The 25,298-nt window shown below is 43.1% G+C and overlaps 1 protein-coding gene across 2 annotated transcripts in view; it reads right to left on the reverse strand.

Moving 5' to 3' along the window:
• The window catches only part of COL4A6 (collagen type IV alpha 6 chain), a 118,551-nt gene that overhangs the window by 57,917 nt on the left and 35,336 nt on the right, over positions 1-25,298 (reverse strand). For both annotated transcript variants that reach the window (XM_042478502.1, XM_042478501.1), the window contains exon 3: positions 16,526-16,609. In XM_042478502.1, coding sequence (XP_042334436.1) covers positions 16,526-16,609 — 84 coding nt within the window. The remainder of the gene's footprint in view (positions 1-16,525; positions 16,610-25,298) is intronic.

The following is a 25,298-nucleotide window of genomic DNA, read 5'->3' on the forward strand; positions in this document are numbered from 1 at the left end:
CTGTTAATACACATAACCTGAAGCAGAGTCTATTGCTACACCAAGATGCCACTCACCTTCAAAGAAAAACATGCACAGAATGTGCATGAAGTTATAGTTCAAATAGCTCCTGAGGAAGGTTGCCTAAAGCATTATTGTGTGCCCCCAAGTCATTTCTGACTTATGGCAAACCTAAGCTCCATGCACTCTATGCATCTGAGGAAGCAGACTATGGGCCAAATACACTGCAGAAATAATCCAGTTTGAGACTGCTTTAAATGCCCTGGCTCAGTGCTGGGGAATCCTGGGAATTGTAGTTTATTGTGGCACCAGAACTCGCTGACAGAGGCAGCTAAATGTCTCACTAAACCACAGTTCCCAGAATTCCCTAGCAGCGAGCCAGGGCAATTAAAGCAGTCTCAAACTGGATTATTTCTGCAGTGTGTTTTGGACCTTAGTCAACAAAATGTTATGCTACAACTTCTTTCGTTCATTGAGTCTCAACGGTGCTACAAGATATTGCATACTGATATTCCTGACTAACGTGATGGCTATGTCTCTAAATGCTACCCGCAAGGCACATGAAAGTGCTCTTATGTGGCACGGATTGATCATTTTGAGGAGAACATCGAAGGGGATCAAGCCTTAAGATGACTTCTTATAAGCTTTGAATTCAAATGCAGACCTTCTCATAAAGTCCTACCAAGAAGGGCCCAGGTGTTCATCATACGAATCCGGCAAGCTGTTGAGATTCAGAGTAAACACACTAGCGCTCTTATAAATATTAAGAGAAATCTGGCATGGTCAGCAGAACCAGCTTTCTTCCTCAATTAAGACCGATCCCTCGTGTGACACAGTGTTAATACAACCTTTCACTGTCCATAAATATTTGCTGATATACTTTGCTGATATCCAAATGTACAGAAACCAGCAGAGGTGGCCTCAAGCACTTGTCGTCACCTCTAAGCTATATATATATATATATATATATATATATATATATATATAATTATTCCTGAGTGTGCCAACTCTGAAAGGTTCTCTTTACGAGGTCCTTTCTGAGCCAGAACAAATATATGTGGAGCTTTAGGATGGCAACGGTCGCAACAAGGAATACATACACCTGATGAATGCTAAGGACGTAAAGCTTTGCATATTTTCTCCTTGGAGGATGGAATGAACAAATTTAGCAATTTTCTTCCCACTGTGAGAAAGTCTTCAAAGACTCTACAGTTCTTGCAATCAGGGCTACATCAAGACCCTGCTCAATGCAGGATCTCCATCTAGAATAGCGATTCCCAAAGTTTGTTTCTCCAGGTGTTTTGAACTTTAGCTCCCAGAAGCCCTAGCCAGCTTGGCCAAGAATCAAGAATTCTGGGAGCTGAAGTCCAAAACATCTGGAGAAACAAACTTTGGGAACCATTGTTCTAGAAGAGTGATGTCCAAACTCTGGCCCTCCAGGTGTTTTAGACTTCAGCTCCCAGAATCCCAGACCATTAGCCAAGATGGCTGAGACTTCTTGGTGCTCAAGTCCAAAACACTTGGAGGGCCAGAGTTTGGACATCACTGATCTAGAACATCCCCAGCAGGTAGCTGTCCAGCCTCTTTCAAAAGACATCCAGAGGAGACCACCATTTCTCTAGCCAGTATATCCAAAACTTTAGTCCTCCAGATGCTAGGAAAGATGGAAGGTAGGAGGAGGAGAGAAAGACCACAAACCCAATGATAAACTTAATTAAGGGGGTTATTATGGGCAAGGGCTTGCAGGATCTGGGCAAGACAGCAGTGGAGGAGAGGGATACTTGGAGATGTCTCATCCATGGAGTCGCCATGAATCAGAACCGACTCAAGGGCAGCTAACAACAAAAGAAAACCTTATTTATCCTTGCTGTCCAGAATTTTCCAGTGCTTAAGGTTACATTCTCCAAAAGGAGCACCTATCTGTGTGGCCTTGCGGCTCGGATCAGGGTGGGAAGAGAGGCAATAACTTGGTCAGCTCCCTTTCCCCTTGCAAACAAGGCAACAGTTTTCACAGCCTGTTCAGCTTAAACGCAGGAAAGCCACATTGACCACAGCACTCATTCACTGATCAAGTCCTGATGAAAACCAGGCTTTCATTTCCAAGATTCAGACTCTCCCCTCCATCACTCCTTCCCCAACAAACTCTTTGGAAGTGGGCTGGTGGCAGCGATGATGGGAAGTGGTTAAAGGTCCCTCTGGGATGCTCAAGGCTTCTCTTATACACACCCCCACTGTTTGCTGTATGCCAATTCCCAGGCCAAACCGTTTAGGAAATATGAACAAAAACCAATAAATAAAAGATGGCTTCGGAAAACGTCTTGGCAGAACAAGCCAGGGAGAAGTGAAAACCCCAGGGAGAGCTGTTTCTCATAAATGATGGCAAAGGGAATAGGGTGCAAAGGTACCATATATAAAGTCGAAGGCTTTCATGGCCGGCATCCATAGTTTTTGGTGGGTTTTTCGGGCTATGTAGCCATGTTCTAGAAGAGTTTATGTGGCTGGCATCTTTCGCTACAGATGCTGGTGAAATGTCAGGAATAAACATGGCCGCATAGCCCAAAAAGTATAGATGCTGGCCATGAAAGCCTTCGACTTCACATTACCGTATATACTCGACTATAAGTCAACCTCATATATAAGTCGAAGGCAGGTTTTGGGCCAAAATTATGGATTTTGATATGATATCAAAACTGACATGATTGCTATGAGCGCAATGTGTGGTGAACTCAAACTGATATTCTATTGTATGTTCAAAACAGAGAAGAATTACAACTACTAAAGGGAGGATGGACAAAGACAGGGAAGAAACAACAGGTCCTTGGTGCTCTGTTTTTAACTACTGGTCTATGCTGCCTTTGTGATTATCTATGTGAATATCTTTTTGGATATCTATGGAATTGCTAGACTTACAAGGACAGGGTATTTTTCATAGCGGGAAGATAGAAATGTCTGCAATTCAACAGAGGCAGTGGGTGCTTTTCAGCAAGATGCCTGATTTAAATGTGTTTTTCCTCTGGAGCTCAAAGCAATTCCTCACGTCACTCAAGAAAGAAAGAAAGAAGGAAAACATAATCTGCTAAAAAGAGAGACGGAGAGAATGGATAATAAGAACAATAAACAAAATGCTCATGTTACAATGAAATCTGTAAAATCTTAGAAAGCACGACATCTCACCCGTGGCAAAATCTGTCAACATTTTTTTAAAAGCACGAACTTCAAGATATTCTAGCCAAGGATCTTAGGGTTTGTCTTTTGCTTGCGCAGACTGGAAAAGATGGTACTCGCTCATAAGAGAACCCTGTTGTTGGAGGGTTTGTGGGCACCAAAAAGGGCATGCTCCTTGATTGCTGGCGCCCTTTCATGCTACACAATTATAGTGCTACGATTCCACTTTCACTTGCCATGGCTGCTTCCTATGGAATCCTGGGATTTGTAGTTTAGGGAGATACTGGTCTGGTTCCAGAAAAGGCAATCCAACATTTTTTGCAAGACAAAGGCCTGTTACAGACTGCCCAAATAAAGCTGCTTGGGGTCTCTTTGGAGGTATGCTATTTAAATTATGCATGGGTCCTAAGAGTCCGGAGGTCGCGTCAAAGCCACACTCCATTCCTAAGCACTGGAGTGCAGCTTTGGTGCAGCTTCCACATTCTTAGGATGCATGCATCATTTAAACAGCATACCTCCAAAGAGACCCGAAGCAGCTTTATTTTGGCAGTCTGTAACAGGCCAAAGTGAGATGGTAAGAGTCACAAAAACAGGCTTCTGGTTCCAGAGGGTTTCCATGGCTAAGAAAGGGAATTGAATCTGATAGCGTAGTAGTCCAACACTCAAACCACGACACCACCCTGACTTTATACTGATGTTTGTAGACAGCCTAAATACCTGAGAGAGATCTGGAGAATTTAAATGATGAAATAGGGGAAGAATGAGGGACTGAGTATGGTTACAACAGCGAGGGTTGGAAAAACTAATTCAGAAAACAAAGCCTGTGTCAATAGTTACATCTGTTGTGCTTCCATGAAAGCCAAGTCAGATCCTATGATAACAGAGGCATCAAAAGCAATTAGATGTTCCAGACCGTTCTTCTTCTAACAGCAGATGTTACTAGCCACAGAACGTAAGTGGACAACTATTCAAAAACAAACTTCAGATATGGCTTTTAAGTACGCGGAGTATTATAACAGCTGACCAGATAATCTCAGCTCCAGTGATGTCTTCCTTGACACTATTACAAGCACTTGTGGCCATCTCCTCTTGAGGCATCGAATTATCAGAGTTTCTTTGAAGACTGTTTCGGCAATTGCATGGAATTTAAGGAATAAACTAGTTGATTAAAATGAAAAACAGAGGATCTATATGTTAAATGGGTATCCCTCTTTCCTGAATAAAATCCAGCCCATTCAAGACTGTTGTCTTCTGTTTCTCAGCCAACGTTATCAGAGCATCTTCTGAACTCAGCTCAGAAGTAGCTCCATATTGGCTCCGTTCCCCAGTATTGAAGGCATGCCAACACTGAAGTCATGGTCATACTTTAATGAAGGATAACTGCACCCCATTTGCGGAATAACTGTAGTTTTTAGTTACTTGTGTAGCTACTACCTTGGGCAAGTCACACTCTCTCAGCCTCAGAGGAAGGCAATGGCAAACCTCTTCCTCTGAGCAAATCTTGCCAAGAAAACCCCAGGATAGGTTGCCTTAGGGTCGCCATAAATTGGAAATGACACGAAAGCACACAACAACAAGAAGTAACTACAAAATGGTGGAGCACTGTCTCATATGTTGGCTTGTTCTGTTGCGGAAATCAAAGGAGTGAATGGGAGGTAAGTGTGATTTGTACACTTGTTCCTCTACATTTACTGGGGTAGGACACAGGACCCCTGGGAATGTGGAAAAACCACAAATAACCAAAACACTATTCTTTCTACCTAAGAGAAGGCCTCTCTAGGAATCTCTAGGTCCTCCGGTGCAACTCTGTGGTCAGTAACTGCCAGACATTGACCATAGGATTGCACTGGAGGAGCTACAAACTCCTAGCAGAGTGTTCTCTCTAGGAATATATAGGTCCTTCAGTGTGATGTTTGGTTAAAGTTGACCATAGAGTTGCGCTGGAGGACCTAGATATTCCTAGGGAGAACATATTAATAAAATCCATGAATAATCAAATCCGCAAAAGTCAAAGCCGCAAATGTGGAGGAACAAGTATAAAAGCAACTTGTTAAACTAAAACTACAAGCCAAACTACTCTGAGGGAGGAGTGTCTCGGCCTTACAACAGAACACATTTATTTTTATTGTTTAAATATACATTTCCAAGCTTTCTTTCCAAAAACCAAGAACAAACGAACTGGAACATTAACTACTCTTTCACTCAAGTAGTACTTCTCTTCAAGTAACTGGGGAGCAGCTGTAAGAACCAAATGTTCTTTTTTCGCTCGGACGTGCATCTTTAACTCTGAGATTCTCCATCTCTCCCTCTGCGCCAGGATTATCTGATTCGCCATAAGGACAAAAGTCAGTTGTTCTGACATGTTTGCCAGGAGGGTGGGTTGGAAAGCAGGGGACTCAAAGAAAACAAACCAAGGCACGGTTAAAAGGCACACCACAATCTCAGCTGGAAAGCCGAGCGACGCTCCTTTCTGAGGGGTAAGACATCCTGAACTTGTGCGGAAGGCTTTGAGGAGACATCACTTCATCGTCTCGCTTCGTGTCTAAGACGACCAGCGCAACATTACAAAAAGTCAAGCAAGGTTAATGCTGTTTAGTGCAGCCATGTTTTAACAGCTGCGATCAATAAAATGTCCACCCGCTCACTCTCCAAATGTGAGCAATCCTGATGAATTCAAGCTTGCACCCAAATCCAGGACGAGATTGTTTTCTTCCTCTCTGTTAGGGCAGACCCCATGAAAGCTGATGTCAAAATCACGCTGCAAACCTAGACCTACATGCGGGTGAGTAAACCCAACTGAACTCAACGAGGCTTACTTTTTAGTACTTAGTTCTTCTTAGTAGATCTTTATAGGATCCTAAGGGATTTTTATAGGACTTAAATTGTTAACTTAGGTACATTTCAGGCTTGCAGGGTCTACTTACTTTAAAAAAACTATACCCTTGAGTTCTACCAAGACTTCCGACTATTTAGGTAAAGCACCCAAGCTGCCCAGTTTAGCTTCAATTGACTTTTTAAAAACAATCCTTAAAATTAAACCCAGCTTTGTTTATATATAAAGTTCTCCTGAATTGTTTTCTACTGAGAAAGGAGTCAGTGGGTTTCGCCCAAGAAGGAGACACTTCTCAACAACAGCTGGATTGTATATTTCCAGAAATGGCGGCTTGACTGACTCTTCTTTGTTACTTTCCTGTTCCCAGCAGTCCTAGAAGCAGTTCCAGATGAAACCTGAAACCATTGCATCACTTGGAAGAGCCCAGTTTAAATGTCTGTGAACATTCCTCTCCTATTCTGTCTTCCGACTGTGGAGACGCCATAAGTGAGCATCATCAATGGTCCAAATGACTATCTATTTTAACAGGTTGCCTGATTAAAAGATCTGGAGATCTTGAAGTCTTCCAGAACCTTTGTTATCTCTGAGTTGAACTAATAAAAGTAGGGCGATACCATGAATTTTGATTCCCCCACCCTTTATATCCATATGGCTATCTTTACATTTTAGATAAGAGAGTCGTTCATGTAGGGAAACTAAGAATTAAGATGCAGGGTGATTCAGAGTAGATGCTTGACATAGCTATTTTAGAACCATCAAGTATATACTTGTGAAGAACCAGTGTCCAAGACAGTTGTTTTTGGAGAAGATCAGCCTCCATGTTGGGTCAACCATGCAGACTCAAACACTTGTTAGTTAAGTTAAGACAAGCCTTAAAAGGGGCCCAAAGACTGGCAAGTCCAGATCATGCTCTTAGATTGGCACAGCTTCTCTTTGTTGGCTGATCTGCCCAGATTTATTAATGAGATCTAAAACAAAGCAAACAAACAACCAAATACAAAGCAAGATCTAGCTCTCCAGATGTGGTTGGGTTACAGCTCCTATCATCCCACATCATTGCCTGGCTAGGGTTGACAAGAACTGCAGCCTTACAATGTCTGGAGGGGCACAAGTTGCCCAGATTTTTCATCGAACAATAAATACACTGTTCTGCAATAGAGTCTAACATGCCACAACAGTATTTCTCGAGTGTTAAGGAAGGTTAGCTTAAGTAAATACACTTTGAAAAACACCCTTGAGAGTTTTCCTAGCCTTATTCGTCTGATGAAAGTATGAGGATGTGTTTCAGTCTGCTTCAAAATCTAAGTCTTTCCCCTCCCGCCCTGTTTGAAGAACCCTTTTGCTTTGCATCTGGGGCACTAAATATCCTTCTTCTAGAAAGAGCCATAAGATGCGTTTCTTTGTTTCAAGCCAACTGGCACCAAGGCAAACTTGCTGGATTAACCATTTGACTCTGAAAGTTCATTTGGCCTCCGGCTTTGTGGCTAGTCAACTTCCTCAAAACCTAATTAGGTTTGCCTCTTTATTTTTTGGCATAGCCTCCTATTGGCTAGGGTTTTTATTTTTAATTTAATTTAATTTTTTGGCATTCATCTTGACTTTTTGCCCCTATAGCTGTCCAAGTGGCTAGCTTTATGTTGCATTTCATAATCTCTTTGGAGAATTTAGGAGAAAGGTGAAACTTTGCATTCATTTGTACCTCTCTATCCAGCATCTAAAATCTTCAGTGAAATTTGATAATTTTTCCTCTTCTCTTCTCTTCTCTTCCATTGCCTTTTAGAAAGCATAATGACCCCTAGTTGGATCCAGACTAAGTTGAGTTAGACCTTACTGGAACCAATGGGTTAGATCCTACTGGAACCACTGGGTCGAGATATCTAGGTACAAGGTGGCCATAGGATGGCTATTTATACAAAAGTGAATGAAGAAATGCATCCACTTCAGGAAGATGGTGACCAGTCCTGGTATCTGTTGGTCCTAGGAACCACCCTCCCTATCCATGGATACAAAGATCTGTGGATGCTCAAGTCACATTACATGCAATGGCATAGTAAAATGGTGGCCCTTGTATAAAATCGTGAAATCAAGGTTTGCTTTTTGGATTTAAAAAAATATATTTTTAAGCCATGGGTGGTTGAATCTATGGATGAAGAATCACAGATATGGAGGGCTGACTGTCCAGTCTGAAGAGAAGCCAGAGAGCCCCCTGGAACTACTTGAAGACTGCTACTCCAGTACTGGAAAGATAACTGAAGCAAGACTTTGCTGCCAATGCAGGCAGAATGGGGAGGTACAGCATCTTGTTCTCTTTCCCAGGCAGCAAAATCAAGTGGGACCCATTCACGCTACACCATTATAGCACTACAACGCCACTTCAACTGCCATGGCAACATCTCACAGAACCCTTTGTCCGGCAGTTTTGTTGCAGTTGATGTGTGCATCCAAGTTGTTTCCGACATATTGCCAACCCTAAGCAGGAACCAATTGCGAAGTTTTCTGAGGCTGAGAGCATGTGACTCAACCAAGATCACCTAGTGGGTTTCCTTGGCCGAGTGGGGAATCGAACCCTGGTTGTCATGGTCGTAGTCCGATGCTCAGACCACTACATCATGCTGGTTCTCTGGCAGTTTAGAGTGGGGCTTTAGAATCCATAGCCAAAGAGCCCTAGTTCCTGAACAAACTACAAATCCCAGGATTCCATAGGATGAAACTATGGCAGTTAAAGTGGAATCTAGTGCTATAATTCTGTAGTAGAAATGGGACCCTGGAATGGCCCTGCCGTTCCACAGTTTCAGCTCCACGCTCTCAACTTTCAGCTGAAAGATAGCATAGCAATAACACAGGGTGTGTTTGTGTTCCCTCCTTCCTTGGCTCACTCCACGAATGTGCAACTGTCATGCAACAATGGCTCATGTTATCACAAGAAAGAAAATGGGACACAATTGACCAATGTTCCATAAATCCTCCATTAAGATTGGCTTTCAGCTCTGAAGCATTGAGGGCTCAACAGCAGAGAGGTCCAATAGTAAGTGTGTGTGGGCAAATAAAATCTAATCCATATCCTTTTCTTCCAACAACAGATCATAAATCACATCTAAGGCAGGCAAGTGTTTCGATGTCCCTTCCCTTCCACCAAGTTCATCTGCAGCACGTAAAAAAGGAGTATGTGATCCTTGGCAAGAGGCAAGAAAAGACCAACAGATGGTTCCATACACTCCAGAAGCAACTTTGCTTGGCGATTTGGAAGAGTGCAGGAAGAGTTCAGGCTTAATCTGTTCAAGGACCCATTTGTTTATCTTTCTGGCCATCCATGGTCTCCTCAGCACTCTTCTCCAGCATCACATCTCAAATGCCTTTCTTTTTATCTGCTTCCTTCACTGTCCAACTTTCACATTTGTATATGGTGATGGGAAACACAACGGCTTGGACAATTCTAACTGTATTCTCCAATCATATATCTTTACACCGTTAGGATCTTGTCTATTTCTTTTCATGGATGCCCGACCCATTCCTAGTCGCCTTCATATTTCTTGACTGCAGTCTCCGTTCTGATCATTGTTTGATCCAATGTATGGGAAATCTTTCAACTATTTCATGGTCCAAGGTCTGAGCATTGGATTCTTGACTCTAGAGAACAGGGTGCAAGTCTCAACTCAGCCATGCAGCCGACTGGATTTTATAGCTGTCACATTTGGGTCCCTATTTCCTGAATAGCCCTTTCCAAACTGTTGTCTTCTGTTCCTCAGCCAGCATTATCAGAGCATCTTCTGAACACAGCTCAGAAGTAGCTCAATACTGGCTTTGTTCCCTAGCAATGAAGACATGTCAACCCTGCAATTGTGGTTATACCTTAATGAAGGATAATTGCATCCCATCTGCAGAGTAACTGCAGTTTTCAGTTACTTGTACAGCTACAACCAAAGTCACTGTATCTCAGCCTCAGAGGAAAGCAATGGCAAACCTCTTCCCCTGAACAAATCTTGCCAAGAAAACTCTGTAAAAGGTAAAGGTAGTCCCTTGACATGAAAGTCTAATTGTAACCGACTGTAGAGGATGGTGCTCATGTCTGTTTCTAAGCCAAAGAGCCAGCGTTGTCTGAAGATTGCTCTGGTGGTCATGTGGCCTGCATGACTGCAACGAATGCTGTTACCTTGCCATTGAGAAGTGGTATCTATCTATCTATCTATCTATTTGCATTTGCATGCTTTTGAACTGCTAGGTTGAGCGAAGCTGGGACTAGTGATAGGAGCTTACCCCATCATGCAGCACTCGGGCCTCGAACTGTCAACCTTCCGATCTTCCGGTCATCAGAAGTGGTGTCTTAACCACTAAGCCACCACATCTGCCACTGTAGGGCCACCATAAGTCAGAAATGACTTGAAGGCACACAACAGCAAACAAACTTGAGAGCTGACAGGGATCAAATAGGGGAAGACGCTCTGCTAGTTATTTGCAAAACAATGTGGAGCTCTGAAAGATCACTGCAAGACCCTTGGCTCCTCTTTCGAACGTGGGAGGAGAAATGGGTCAGGATGAGCTTGGGAAGAGCAGCACAGCTGCCTGCAAAGAAGATTTCCAAGTCCTCCTTGCAGGCACTGACAGCCAGAAAGGTCAACAAATGGCCCTGTTTTGAGAGCCATCGTGACCAAGCAAACACTCAAGATGTTCAAGACCCAGCAGCGCCTCTCCCTTGAGACGTCTGGGTAAACCTTCTCAAGACATTACAGAATCTCTGCCCAAACCTACAGGTTCCTCCTCGATCACACAGTTGTATGAAGCGATTGAGAAGAAAGAGAAGGTAGCAACTGCAAGGTACGGCTTTTTATTTCGCAACCGGAGGCATGCACAGGCATCCAACCTGTGGCCAGAACTCGTTGTACTAAGTGGGAGAGGGGAAATGGAGGCTAATTGCTTAATGCCCCATTTGGCAGCCACCGAAGGCCCTTTTGGAAATCTCAAAGCGCAGGTCTTTGGTGGTGGTTAATAAAAACAACATTGGCACAGTGGAGTTTGTTTGACTTACTATTACCTCATTTTCACCTGAACGTTTGCCAGAAACATGTCAAATAACAGCTAACAGATGGTCAAGATTTCTTAACTTTGAAGATAATTCTCTCCTATCCCCCCAAATAAAACAGCGGAGTGATCCCTGCCTCCTTCTTTCTCACGTTCGCCCATTGGGAGGAAAAGATAACCGTGACTCCTTGGCCGGCTGGAGCTAATCCTCACTGACAAATATTGAAAATACCAGTGTTTGTTATGGATCAGAAGCCATATATTATCAGATAAGGTTATCTCTTTGGGTCAACAGAATGTGTGGGTTTCTTTGAATTTAAAACCCGGTGTAGCAACATTGACTATATTCAAGGGGAAACGAAATAAAGAGAAGCAATGTAAGAGGGATAAAGTAAAGGGAAAAGATTTTTAGTTGAGAATATGTGAGCATATATGAAATAAACCAGCATAGTATAGTGGTTTAAGTGTTGGAATAGGACTCTGGAAAACAGGGTTCGAATCTGTGCGCAGCCATGGAAACCCACTGGATGATTTTGGGCAAGTTATTCTCGCTCAGCCTTTTAGGAAGGCAATGGCAAACCTCTCCAAATAAAGAAAAACCTAGGATAGTCACCATAAGTCAGAGTTAGTTTGAAAGTATATTATAGTAGGCCCTTGGTATCTGCCGGGGTTCAGTTTCAGGACACCCAGTGAATACTCAAGTCCCATTAAATACAAAGGCATAATAAAATGGTGTCTTCATATGAAATGGCAAAACCAAACTTTGCTCTGAATATATAGATAAAGAATCTGTGGATGCAGAGGGCTGGCTCTACAACAAGGAAATAAGGCAGGGAGCAGGCAATGAAACAGCCTTGGGAATGGTTCTAGATGGCCCTTGTCATCTCATCCAACTCTAAGATTCTATTATAATCTTCTGTTGTTATTATTATTATTATTAGGTTTTAACTATGGGTTCAGTCTGCTTCTGCTTCTTTTTAAACTAAGAAATGTTCTTCTCCGATTCGATGCTATGGCTTTATTATTAAGCGTTCCAGTCGTTCGCCATCTTGAATACTATTTCTAGTGGAAAGGCTGAATACAGTGGTACCTCGGGTTACGAAATTAATTCGTTCCGCGGCTAATTTCGTAACCCGAAAAACCTTCGTAAGCCGAATTGCCATAGGCGCTAATGGAAAAAATAGCTCTCTGCTGCCCTCCGGTGGCGGCCTTTCCATTTAAAACAGCGCCAGGGTTTTTTCGTAACCCGAAAAAACCTTCGTAAGCCGAAACAATAAATCCCTATGGGATTTTTTCGTATCCCGAAAAATTCGTAAGCTGGGTAATTCGTATCCCGGGGTACCACTGTATCAGGTTTCCAAAATAAATGCTTAAAAAGTGCCTGTTATTTATTTTTTTTAAGAGTAAGTAAGCAATTCTGAACTGCAATGCATAAAAAATAAAATAAATATGAACGCGTCCAAATTAAAAAACCCTCCAGGGATGAGAGAAAGAACGATAGAAAGCTGCCCAATATCTGTTTTTGGAAAATGCAATGAAATAAGAAAGAAAGAGAGAGAGAGAGAGAAGCCCTCAGGGTTGGGTTTTTCCTTTCCTTTTCTTTTTACCCCTTCCCAAAATGCTGATGGTATTGAGAAGATGTGAAAACAAAGTTCACACGTTCACACGACCCGTACTCAGAGGGGAGAAGGAAAACATATATCGCACTTCAAGAGATGTTTAAAGAAGCTATCTTCTAAGATAAGGCAACAGGAGAGCGCTCACAAGTTTTGCGAGGGTTTAATAAAACAGCGCACATCCAGCCCAACTTTCCAAAGCATCACCGGCTTTCCAAGTGAACATCCCACTGTGGCCGAATTGCTTGAAAGAAGAGTTTAGGCAGAAATGGCTAGCTCCTTCTTCCAAGTGGATTTACAGGTTACAATTTGCATCTTTTCTGTATCCCTTTGCACTCTGTCCCACTCCTACCACTGTGCAACTGTGCGTAAAAATGCTGCTTTGACCTCATTCTCGTAGGGCTTTGGAAGATGTGGGCTGATATCCATGAAAGCTCATGCTAAAATATAAACTACTTAATCTTCAAGGGTTGGCTAGCTTCCTCTCCCTTCTCCTTTTCCCCTTGGAATGTATTTGTGTGCTTTCAAGGCAGTCATGGTGACCCATTGAATTTCACAGGGTTTTCCCTAGGCTGCTCACCTAATGGGAAACCACTTGAAAGAAGGCAAGAACAAAGACAAAGAAACCCCAAGGGCTGAATTTCCTGGAGGTTACAGGTCAAAGGCTGAATGACAACCAGGGGGGAAATCTGTTAATGTTAATATTGCCATTTCAGTTGATGGTCTCCTTTAAGACAAGCTTTAAATTAGCCTGAATAGAACTCATCTATAGATCTTTCTGGGGAAGAGGGGAAGGAGAGCTTTTGAAACTTCCCTAGAGCACAAAGTATCTAAAATCTACCTTGGTCGGGACTGTTTTCCCCAACATGATATTCTCTAGGACTATAATCCTATCAGCTCCAGCCAGGACGGGCAACTAGCAAAAACCTGGCCAGGTTTGGCCATCAATCTGGAGCGCTTAGCTGTCCAACAAGGTGCCATGGTTTCAGTGTTGGACTATGCCTTTGGAGACCAGGGTTTGAATCCCCACTTGGCCATGGAAACCCACTCGCTCAGCCTCAGAGGAAGACAAAAGAAAACCCTCTCTGAATATAGTCTTTGGTGGGTTTTTTGGGCTATGTGGCCATGTTCTAGAAGAGTTTATTCTTGATGTTTTGCCAGCATCTGTGGTTGACATCTTCAGAGGATGCCGGTGAAATATCAGGAATAAACTCTTCTAGAACATGGCCACATAGTCCAAAAAACCCACAAAAGACTATGGATTCCGGCCATGAAAGCCTTTGACTTCACCTCTCTGAATAAATCTTGCCAAGATCTTGAGTCACCATCTTGAGTCACCATAAATTGTAAATGCCTTGAAGGCATACGACAATAAAGCGGTCAAAAGTGTGGCTTTGCATTTCCATGCATTCAACCATGTCTGGAGTGTTGGGTTAGGTTTACCAGCTCATTTCCCCCCATGAAAGGCTCTTCTTCTTCAACACCCACAGAGCAGGGAAGGGCAGCATCTGTGTGTGCATACGCATGTGCATCTGGTGGGTATTATGTATCTGTACACATATGCACACACGCAAAGGATTATACGTTATGAAAGAGTAAACATTTGAATGCAGACTTCTATGGATGGAGATTATGGAGATTATCACATGGCGTTATAAAAAGGAGGAAAGGACTGCTCCTGTTATTATAGCAAGATCGCACCAAGATTTTCGCACAATGTCACACTCATCCAGTAGTTCTCCCATGAACAACCTGGAATAGTCCAGTAACTTCTTATTAATGGGGAAACCATGTGAATGGTTTGCCAATAATGCTTCATTCACGCCACTGCAAAGGCGCAAAAGCTATGCATTTGGGCTATTGTGGCACTTTTTCCAGACTGCACTTTGGCACAGGCAATTCGCTCTCCTTGCTAGGATTGTTTTCAGAGTAGATTTCTCTTATCTTGAGGCATTTTATTCGAACTGTTGTTACATATAGACATTTTATTTTAGTCTGTTTGGGATGAAACCGTATTTTGGGGGAAATGTGCAGTAGCACAATAATGACGCATGCGTGAAACATCCAGTCACAGTATACTAATGATACAGCAACACAATCAACTTTTTTATTTGGAATGTGATTCTAATAGTGCGATTGCACAACTTTACAGAACTACAGATCCCTGTAGTGCTATGCTTCCGTTATCTTCCAATAGCGCAACTGTTGTGGAATTTGCCTTAGTGTGATAATATCATCTGATCTGCAGTGGTGACAGCGAATATGGTATTACAGGGACAACCGTTACATGCATAGAGGGCTAATCATGCCTTTCCATGTTCAATTAAAGTGATGGAAGTTGGGATTTCTAGGCCCAAAGGCTCTTGCCATGCACAGTCCACTGTGGAACTGATATCTGCTTTTTGTTGTTGCTGTTTAAGCAGCGACTAGACCTAACAGTTTAGACCCCCGCAAGAAATAAAGTGAAAGTTCATCCAAGTTCCCAGGTCGGCAATGAAAACAAACTAAAATCTTTGTGACATCTTAACAAAGGAGGAAACTACGAGTTTGAACTGCAAGGTCAACAGTGTGGCAGCCAGTTCAAACAATCCGGCTGAACCCCAGAAATGGAAAGAGACAGAAGGATGCGGAGGAGCAACCATCAAAGGTGACTTCATTTGTGGGAAATGTAGGTGCCTTGGCCCCAGCGGAAAGGATCTGTCACCAGCCGGCAGTTTGGCGATGGCGGCCTGGCAAGTAGAAGATTAGTCGGTCAAAGCGGAGGATTGACCCCAGTCTTGTCCCTGCCATGCCGTTTTTCTACGGGCAATTGGTTGGACCATCTGTGAACAAAATGCTAAGCTAGATAGGCCTTTGGATTGGCCTTTGTACTTTCTTCTTTGTAAAATTCAAAGATATAGCTGTGTTAGTCTGCAGAATTAGTACATAGAGAGACCATGTAACACCTTTGAGACTCACTGAAAGAAAGAAGTTGGCAGCATGAGCATTAGCTTTCGTAGATTTCAGTCTACTCTCAAAGATGCTTTAGGTGGAGTAAGCTCATGCTGCCAACTACTTTCTTTCAGTGAGTCTCAAAGGTGCTACAAGACCTCTTGGTGGAGGGCCGAAATACCCTAAAGGTACCAGATCCCACTTGATCTTGAAAGCTAAGCAGGACCAGATCTGCTTTGTACTTGGGTGGGAGACCACCAATGAATACCAAGTGCTGTCGGCTTTATTTCAGAGGGAGGAACTGGAAAAACCACTTCTGAGCATTCCTTGCCTAAGAAAACCCCATGGAGTTCATGGGGTTGCCAAAAGTTGATAGGCAATTTGGAGGCCCATACAGACACAGTTACTCGTGTTTGGACATCATGGAGAAGTATGGTTTGTTTAGAAGCAAAAGCCTTGTGAAAGCTAAAGAGGAGGAAAGGATGGGCACATCTGTCCAAGATTCACGTATAGTAAGAGACTACTGTTGCCTCTTACATCTAACTGGGACAATCTGGCAAACTGGGACAATTTACTAAACTGGAAATATGTCAGCTCATACATGGGCTGCAAGGAGAAATTCTACTAATGCCTTTGGGGAAAGCTCAAAATAATTCAGGAGAAGGGCGCAGACCTTGCAGAAGACATTACAACTCACAAATCCTGTACTTCTTTGGTTGGATATACAACGCCATCTGCGTTATTCTGTTTTCCAGTTAACTAAGTTGAGTGTGCAAAGAAAGTTTATTTCGGTAAGGTTTCAGCTATTTTGGCCAGGTCTGGCATTCCTGAGCAGCTGTTCTTCTTCACTTCCCATGCCTCCTGAACCCACTAGTCCACGTCTTAAGCATAAATACTTTGTTTTATCTGGGGAAAAGACGGCCAAGATAAGAAACCTGGGGACTGTTTTGATTCAACAACTTACCCGAGCCCCTTTCTCTGGAAAGCATCTGCATCCTGCGCTGCAGTCTCGACCTCCGCAAGGTCCCTGGTAAAACTTCTTCCCACCCTGAAGAAACAGAAGGAGAAAGACAAAAATTTAGCAACCAGGCATGTACTGTATACACTTTCAAAATCATGTTTAGTTATACAGCGTCTCCAGAACAGTTTATTTTATTGCCATTTTGACAGGCTTGGAGGACAAACGAAGTCCCAAGGCCCCATTTGCAATTTTCTGGACAGCGCATCTGAACATGTACCTTTTAAAAAGTCTGGATCCTGCTGTGAGACAGAACAATATAAAAGTCAGGCTTGTTGACTTGAAATTGCCAAAACAGTTTCTACAGTGCACACACACACACAAAGTTATTTAAACAGTTTTAACATAAATCACAGAAGTATTTGTTAGAAGGAAGGTACAAATGAGAGCCAGAGTGATGTAGTAGTTTTGTGTGTTGGGCTATGACCCTGGAGACCAGGGTTCAAATCCCAGTTCGGCCACAAAACCTACTGGGTGACTTTGGGCAAGTCACAGTCTCTCAGCCTCAGGGGAAGGCAATGGCAAACCTCCTCTGAATAAACCTTACCAAAAAAACCTCCATGATAGGTTTGCCTTAGGGTCACCATTAAGTCAGAAATGCCTAACAATGACAAGAAGGTACAAATATATTCCTTAATATTGGACTGACTTGGGGCCAGTTCACACAACACAGTTATGGTGCTTTGATTCCACAATGACTGCCATGGAATCCTGAGATGCGCATAAAGGGCGGAACTAGAGCATCTGACAGATAATTGCAAGTAGCTCTCCTGAACTACAAACCCCATAATTCCATAGGAGCCAACACAGTTGATGTGGGATCAAAGTGCAATATAGTGGACCCTTTATATCAGCGGGCTGCAAATCCATAGAGCTGACTGTCCACAGATCACCATACCCCATATTATTCAATGATGGCGTGTGTGTGCAGATGTGCTGGTATATCCATGTTCACATTGCCGCCATTGAATAATTTGAGATGCAACTGTCCATACTTTTTGCCATTTAAGGGGGGCCTCCAGAACCAAAATCCTGCAGTTACCCTTTTATTATTGCTTTTCAGTCATAGATTTTGCTGTTTTTGTTTAGATTGCATACATCTTTTTGGAACTCAGTTTAGAAACTTGAAATCAGGTTCTCATCCTTGATTTCCACCCCTTCATTATGGATGAGATATTTCTAATACTTGCTTAAAAACAGTAATGTATAGGCAATATTAGCCTCAAAAATTGCATCGATCCACTCGATTCCATCTTTATTCATTGTAGCTCTTGATAGTTTATTTACTTATTGATTTAAATATTTCATTTGTTTGTTTTACTCATTCGTTTCTATCCCAGCCTTTTCCCAATATTGGGACTTGAGGCAGGTTGCAACCTACTAAGTACAATACAGGTTAAAAACTACACAACCCATCTATGCTGAAATTATTGACCCCGTAAGTATTTCCTGAATGCAATATTCATCCTATAGCCACAGTCTTTGTTCAGCCGTTTCCAAACCCGCGTGGAAAAGTCCTGGCCCAAGCCTTTCCTTTGAAAAGAGATTAATGTTTCCTCCCAAATATCATGTTCAATCACAACACATTTCTATGCGCTCTTCCCTTTCCCTGCATGGAGAGGTCATGAATGAATGAAACCCGAGAAATGGAGGAAGCGCAGTGGAGCCAATTGGCGGAAGACGCGGTGTTACATGTCACACAACTATTTCGTTTACGGGAAGGAGCTGACACCAGACACTCCCAAATTATTTACATAGCAAATGGCCATGTGCTTCATATTGATGCAAGTGAGGCATCAGAGTAGGCTTTTGATTTTCTAGAATGGATCCTAATTTATTTATTCCTTCCCAGCCAAAAAGAGACTTGTGTGTCAATTTCAGAAGGAATTGCCACACTCTCTTAAACCTTTTAAGAAAACAAATGCAAATACGGAGAAGTAACGGAGCGTCTAGAAAGGAAGAATCATTTTTTGGTTCATGGTTATGTATTACATGAAATGTTTGTGTGGATATCTTCACATCTTTATGGGAAGATAAGAGTGGCATAGTGGCTTAAGTGTTGGACTGTGACTCTGGAGACCAGGGTTCGAATCCCTGCTCAGCCATGAAACCCAGTGGCTGACCCTGGGCAAGTCACATTCTCTCAGCCTCAGAGGATGGCCATGGCAAATCCCCCCTGAAGACACTTGCCAAGAAAGCCCTGTGATAAGTTTGCTTTAGGGTTGCTGTAAGTCGGAAACAACTTGAAGGGAAACAACAACAAGACACGTTAAACCAACCCAATGTAGAGGTTTGAGTGCTGGACTAGGACTCTAGGAGACCGGGGTTCAAATCCTTGCTTAGCCATGAAAACTGATGGAATGATGGAAACATCGTCCTTTTGCAGCCTCATAAGAAGGACATCCTCTGAGTAAATCTGGCTGATAAACCCTCATGATATGGTCACCATAACTTGGATTTCACTTGAAGGCAAGTTAAGTTAATGTTTGTGGCCCTCAGTTCTGGGACTGTCCCCTATCATTGTTCTATAGGAATCCTGCAAAGCAATACAGGAGGACAATATCACCTTCTCACTTATTGCTTTCATTGTTTCAGTCACACTGGCCCTTAGTTTACAGCAGTTCAAAGGCATAGCCATGTTAGTCTGGAAAATCAGTATGCAAAGGGATCTTGCCGCACATTCTGAAACTAACTGAAAGAGAGAAGTTGGTAGCATCTGAGGAAATAGGTTCAAGTTTACAAAAGCTCTTGCTACCAACTTCTCTCTTTTAGTTAGTTTCAAAGGTGCAGTAAGATCCCTTTGCATTTGCAGTGGTTCTCAACCTTTGGTTCTCCAGATGTTTTGGATTTCAGTTCCCAGAATTCCTGAGCATTGGCCATATTGGCTAGATCTCCTGGAAGCTGAAGTCCAAAATGTCTAGAGATTCAAAGGTTGAGAACCACTGGTTTAGAGCAAAAGGGGAAAGGAGGAGCCAAGCTGCTCTTTTCCTTACTCCTGAGCAGTCCACTAAATAGGAGGAGGAGACGTATCTGCCTTCTCTTTAAGGAACCTACTCTAAGGGAAGCTGAATGCTAGACCTTCTTGTCCTATTTGTTTGCTTCCCATGGACTCCTTTGCAAAAAAAGACCCAAAACCAAACCTGGGATGCTAGCTGAGATAGAGAGGACTCTAGCCTAACCCACTTCTGGGCTCTGCTTACCTCCCTTAAGTATGAAAGCCCTTCGTAGGATGGAAAACATGATGTCAAAAGCAGCTTTGTGAACAATTACACTTCTGTCTCCTCGGGGTTGAGCTCATTTAGGGCTCCAAGTTCCACGGCGTGGATGATAGCCATGTGATTAATTTAACATTAGATACTCCAAGGATTCCAGACTTATCTGCTGAGTCACTGGCTCCGGGCAACGTTTGCCTCCATCCTTCTTGGAGGAGTAGAGAGACATCTGCCAAATCCTGCCCGGTCCGAGGAGGTTTACTGCTCTCGCTCTGCTTTCCCTACTCCCAGCTGGGTTTGTTATAGCAGAAAATAAAGGCATGGACTCTGCCAGGCGCAGCTTTCCCCGTTTCACCTCCACAGTCTTGGTAAAATCCACAGCTCTTCCCTTTAGATGAGATGAGCCTCTTTTGGTGTTTAAAAACCTGCAGATTAGATAATACTTGTTGTATGGGGCATGTCAGCCTTCCTTAAACCAGTGTCCTCCATGTACTTTGGGCTGCAGCTATAAAAACCTCTGGTTATTGGCTATGCTGACTGAAGCAAAATGGTGAAAGATCCAAAAACCATGTCCTATGAGAAATGCTTAGGGGTCTGAGTATGTTTAGGCTGGACAAGAGGAGGTTAAGAGGTGATAGAATGGCCCTATTTAAATATTTGAAGGGATGTCATATTGAGGATGGAGCAAGCTTGCTTGCTGCTATTCCAGAGAATAGGGCACAGGGCAATTGATGCAAACTACAGGAAAAGAGATTCCACCTCAATATTAGGAAGACCATCCCGACAGTAATAGTTGTTTGACAGTGGAAGATGCTGTGGAGTCTCCTTCTCAGGAGGTTTTTAAGCAGAGGCTGGATGGCCATCTGTTTAGGGGTTCTTGGATTGTGTCTTCTTGAATGGCACAATGATGTTGGACTGGATGGTCCTTGGGGTCTCTTCCAACTCTTATATGATCCTAAGCTGCAGTTGTAGACTAAATCATAAGAGGAGGATAGGAAAGACTGGGCCAACACTGGCTGAGATCCTACACGGTTACACACAGAGTAAGAGTGGCATTTGGCTGTATGCTCAGGATTCACTATGTTGCTCCAATACCCCCATGGCCATTCCACAGTTGGTGGAGAGTAAGGAGAACTGGAGAAGTGTCTAGCTATACTTCCATGAACAGACAAAGACCAAGCTCAGCCAGGGTCCAAAGGATGATGTTCAGCAGATGATGTCCGGGGTCTGCTTCATCTGGCTTTGGACACATATCCAGATGCTTCTCCAGCTCCCTCCACTCTCTACCAACAATAAAATGACTGTTCGGAATGGCTATATCAGTGATACTGTGAGTCATACACTGGTCCTTGCAGAGGGAGAAAGGGAATACTAACTTCCACAACAACAACAACACATATGCAAACATGAGTTGGAATTACTCTTGTGTATGTCTCCAACAAGTCAGAATTTTGTAATCGCTATTAACATTTTTGTTGTTGTTGTTATTTAAGTTGTTTCTGACTTATGGTGACCCTATCACAGGGTTTCCTTGGTAATATTTGTTTCTGCGGGGCTTGCCATTGCATTCCTCTGAGGCTGAGAGGATGCGACTTGACCATTGAGTTTTCATAGCTGAGCAGGGATTTCATGTCAGAGCGGACAATTCATGGTCCTCTTTCTTCCAACCAAACGGAAATTGACCTTTCTTCCTCTACAATGTTTGCAGACTTCATGGTTTTGGGGAAGGGGGCTTGGGGCACACCTTACCTCTATTGCCCATGCATTGCCTTCCTCCCTTAGGCCAGTACGGTTGGCAGGGGAACAAGCAACAGAGAATAGGAGGAACTTGAACAGGGCCTGGAGGATCCACAATGTGTCCGTGGAGCCCCCTGACGTGGGGCTTGGCTGGTATCCAACGCTGCCGACCCCCGAGGCCAACCCTGGCTCTGTGTGTCCCATTGTAAATGAAATAATCTCTGGAGAAATTTCATGTATTACAACAAGGGTCAAGCATTAGATGATTAAGCCTGCATAGGCGCTCCAAAATGCAAACCCTCTGAAGTCTTAGTTGGCTTCTTGCCATCGGTTTGCATGAACCGCGGGGAGAGAGGACAATGCAGTATTTCTTGCAAAAGGGACAAAAACAGGCCTTCCGAACAAAGCATCCTCTGTCTGTCGCCATCTATCATCGCCTTATTAATCAATCGAAGCAGCATATTAATTAATTAATATCATTAATTAACACAGGTTGAATCTCCCTGATCTGAAATGCTTGGGACCGGGAGCATTTTGGATGTGGGATTTTTTTAGATTTTGGAATATTTGCACAAACGTAATGAAATATCTCGGCAACAGGACCCAGTCTAAAGACGAAACCATTTAAATTTCATTTACATCTTATACACATAGCCTGGAGGAAATTTTATACACAATACTTCTAATAATTTTGTGCAAGAAACTGTGCGCATAAAACAAAGTTTGTGTACACAGTGTACACGGTTCAAAATGTGTGAATCATCAGAAAGCACTATCTCAGTCCCCAGTGGGTTTCATGACCAAGCTGGGAATTGAACCCTGGTCTCCCAGTATCCCAAACCGCAACATCACTGGCTCTGAATGTCTTCCAAAAGAGGCTGGTGAGCTGCTGCTGGCAATGCTCTAGCTAGAGTTCATGCATTTGGTTGGACTCTATAGCCTCTAGGTTCCCCTTCCAACTCTATGGTTCTATGATGGAGCAAGCTTGGTTTCTGCTGCTCCAGAGAATAGGACCTGGGACAATGGATGCAAGCTACAGGAAAAGAGATTCCACCTCAACACTAGGAGGAACTTCTTGAGCTGTTGGACAGTGGAACACACTCCTTCCTCGGAATATGGCAGAGTCTCCTTCTTTGGAGGTAATGGGGTTGGTCTGAATGGCTCTCGTCGTCTCTTCCAACTCTATGATTCTACACTGTCCTTTCCTCCACAGAGAGTGGCCATGCCAACATCTCTCCAGCTTTCCATATCTCAAAGGCCATGCCCACAAGCAGATGGCATCATCTCATGTTTTTAACTCCTAGGCAGCTGCTTGACTGTCCCTGCCTGCCTGCCAAGCCAGCAATATTGTCAAAGGCATTCCAAAGGCTTAATGAGGCAGAATGCTCCCTTCCTTGAAATATGCTGGAAATATCCAGCGTCAAAGGACAAACTTGTTTTTGCGCATGGTCCTCTGCTGAGGTTGTACCATAAAATTCACAGCTTCCTCCTACAAAACGCTCAACTGTGGCCAAAACAATACTACCCTCAGGATCACATCCTGCATCTATTTCATCTATTTTCATTTTTGTTCCCTCCGCTGCCTTTTATTGCGTTATGTTTAGGGGGGAAAGAGCATGCATGAAGATGCAAATATTTTTATATAGTAAACATAAAACGAGGGCCAATGTGGTGTAGCGGTTTGAACGTTGGACTACTACCCTGGAGATCAGGCTGAATTCTTTGCTTGGCTATGGAAACCCATAAGTTGGAAATGACTTTTTAGAAATAACTAGTTATTTCAAATTAATTTCCCAAAGAACAGCAGTATTGAAGAAGAAATAACTTCATGGGAAGGAGAACTAGCATGGTTTGTACATTGGACTATGAGTCTGCAGAATAGGGCTTGAATCCTACTCATCCCTGTGGGATCTTGAGCAAGTCACACTCTCTCAGCTTCAGAGGCAAACCTCCTCTGAATAAATCTTGCCAAGAAAACCCCACGATAGGGTCACCATACGTCGGAGGTGACTCGAAGACACACAACAACAACAAACTTCATGGGAAGAGCCAGCATGGTCTGCACATTGGACTACAACACTGGAGAATAAGGTTCGAATCCCTGCACAGCCATGGAAACCCACTGCAGGACCCTGAGCAAGTCAGGCTCAGAGGGAGGCAAAGATGAACTTTCTCTGAAGAAACCTTCCAAGGTTTGGCATAGAGAAGCAAAGTGTTTGTTGTGACATAGCAATAGCATTTACATTTCTATACTGCTTCATACTGAACTAAGTAGTCTCTAAGCAGATTACAACATGTAAGCCTATTGCATCCAAGAAGCTGGGTAATCATTTCACCGACGTACAAAAGGATAGAAGGCTGAGTCAACCTGGAGCCCTGGGATCGAACTGACAACCTTGTGGCTGCAATACTGGCATTTAACCACTGAGACAGCATGGCATTAGATGGGATACTGCATAATAAGCCACTATGGAGACTTGTTTGGTGGGTAAATGGATTAAAAGTACTAATCAATCAATCAATCAATCAATCCCACCATCCCAGACACTTCATCTTAAAAATGTCAGTGCAGACTCACCCTTTGCCTCTCGGCTTATTCGGGAAAGCAGCGTAAATGCCCAGCGATTCCTAAAAGGGCCAAGTAAGGGCCAAAGTGATTTGATTTCATGCTAAGGTTGAGGTTATGTAATAGGAGGCTTATAGGATTATAGCATATTTAATTTATTGCTCCTAATTGGAATGTGTGTGCGACTCAGTCTGGAGAAGGTTAAGGCAAAGCCTGAAGGCTGGTTGTGCAGCTGGGAAACGATGGCTTCTCTCAGGTTTCTCTAAGGGCACAATCCACCTGGAATTTCTGCTACACAACACACACACACACACACACACACACACACAGAGTAATGAAAGGGGATAATAATGAGAACTGAAGAAAGAATGCACTGTTTTAAGACAGCTCCTGTTATCAGACAAGAGAGAGTATAAATACACACTGTCAGTAGATGCAAATTATATAAATAGAATAATGTATTCAAAATATAGAGGGAGAGGGATTTGTGGATAAGATCAGTTTGGACCAAAACGTTCTCCTTCAAAGTATGGAAAATATTTGCAACAACCAGTTCTGATAGCAAACTTATATCTCAATAATACATTCACCTCCACTAATAATTATCAAGTGTATATGGATATTGCTGTTGTGTCATTTCAAACTTATACTAACCCTAAGGCAATCCTATCATGGTTTTGTTTTTTGTCAAGATCTGTTCAGGGGCGTTTGCCATTGCCTTCCCCAAAGGCTGAGAGTATGTGGCTTGCACAACGTCACCCAATGGGTTTCATGGCTTTGCCAGGAATCAAAACCTGGTCTCCAGAGCTGTAGTCCAATGCTCTAACCACTATGCCATGCTCTCTCTCTCTTGTGATATAAAAAGGAGGAAAGGAGGGGAAGAAAAAAAAGGAAAATAGCAGCACTTCAACCCATTGCATAAATTACCTACCCATATGAAATAGCATTCTTCAGATTAACAAAAAATAGTCTATTATTATTACTGGGCCCATACAGACAGACCAAGATAAAGCTGCTTTGGGTCACTTTGGAGGTATGCTGTTTAAATGACACATGCATCTTAAGAGGCCAGAAGCTGTGCCAAAGCTGCACTCCAGTCCTTAGGCTTTGGCGTGGCTTCCGGCCTCTTAGGACGCATGCATCATTTAAACAACATACCTCCAAAGTGAACTGAAGCAGCTTTGTTTTGGCCTGTCTGTATAGG

The sequence above is a fragment of the Sceloporus undulatus genome, chromosome 7 (assembly GCF_019175285.1).
Source record: "Sceloporus undulatus isolate JIND9_A2432 ecotype Alabama chromosome 7, SceUnd_v1.1, whole genome shotgun sequence".
In the NCBI taxonomy this organism is placed as follows: domain Eukaryota; kingdom Metazoa; phylum Chordata; class Lepidosauria; order Squamata; family Phrynosomatidae; genus Sceloporus; species Sceloporus undulatus.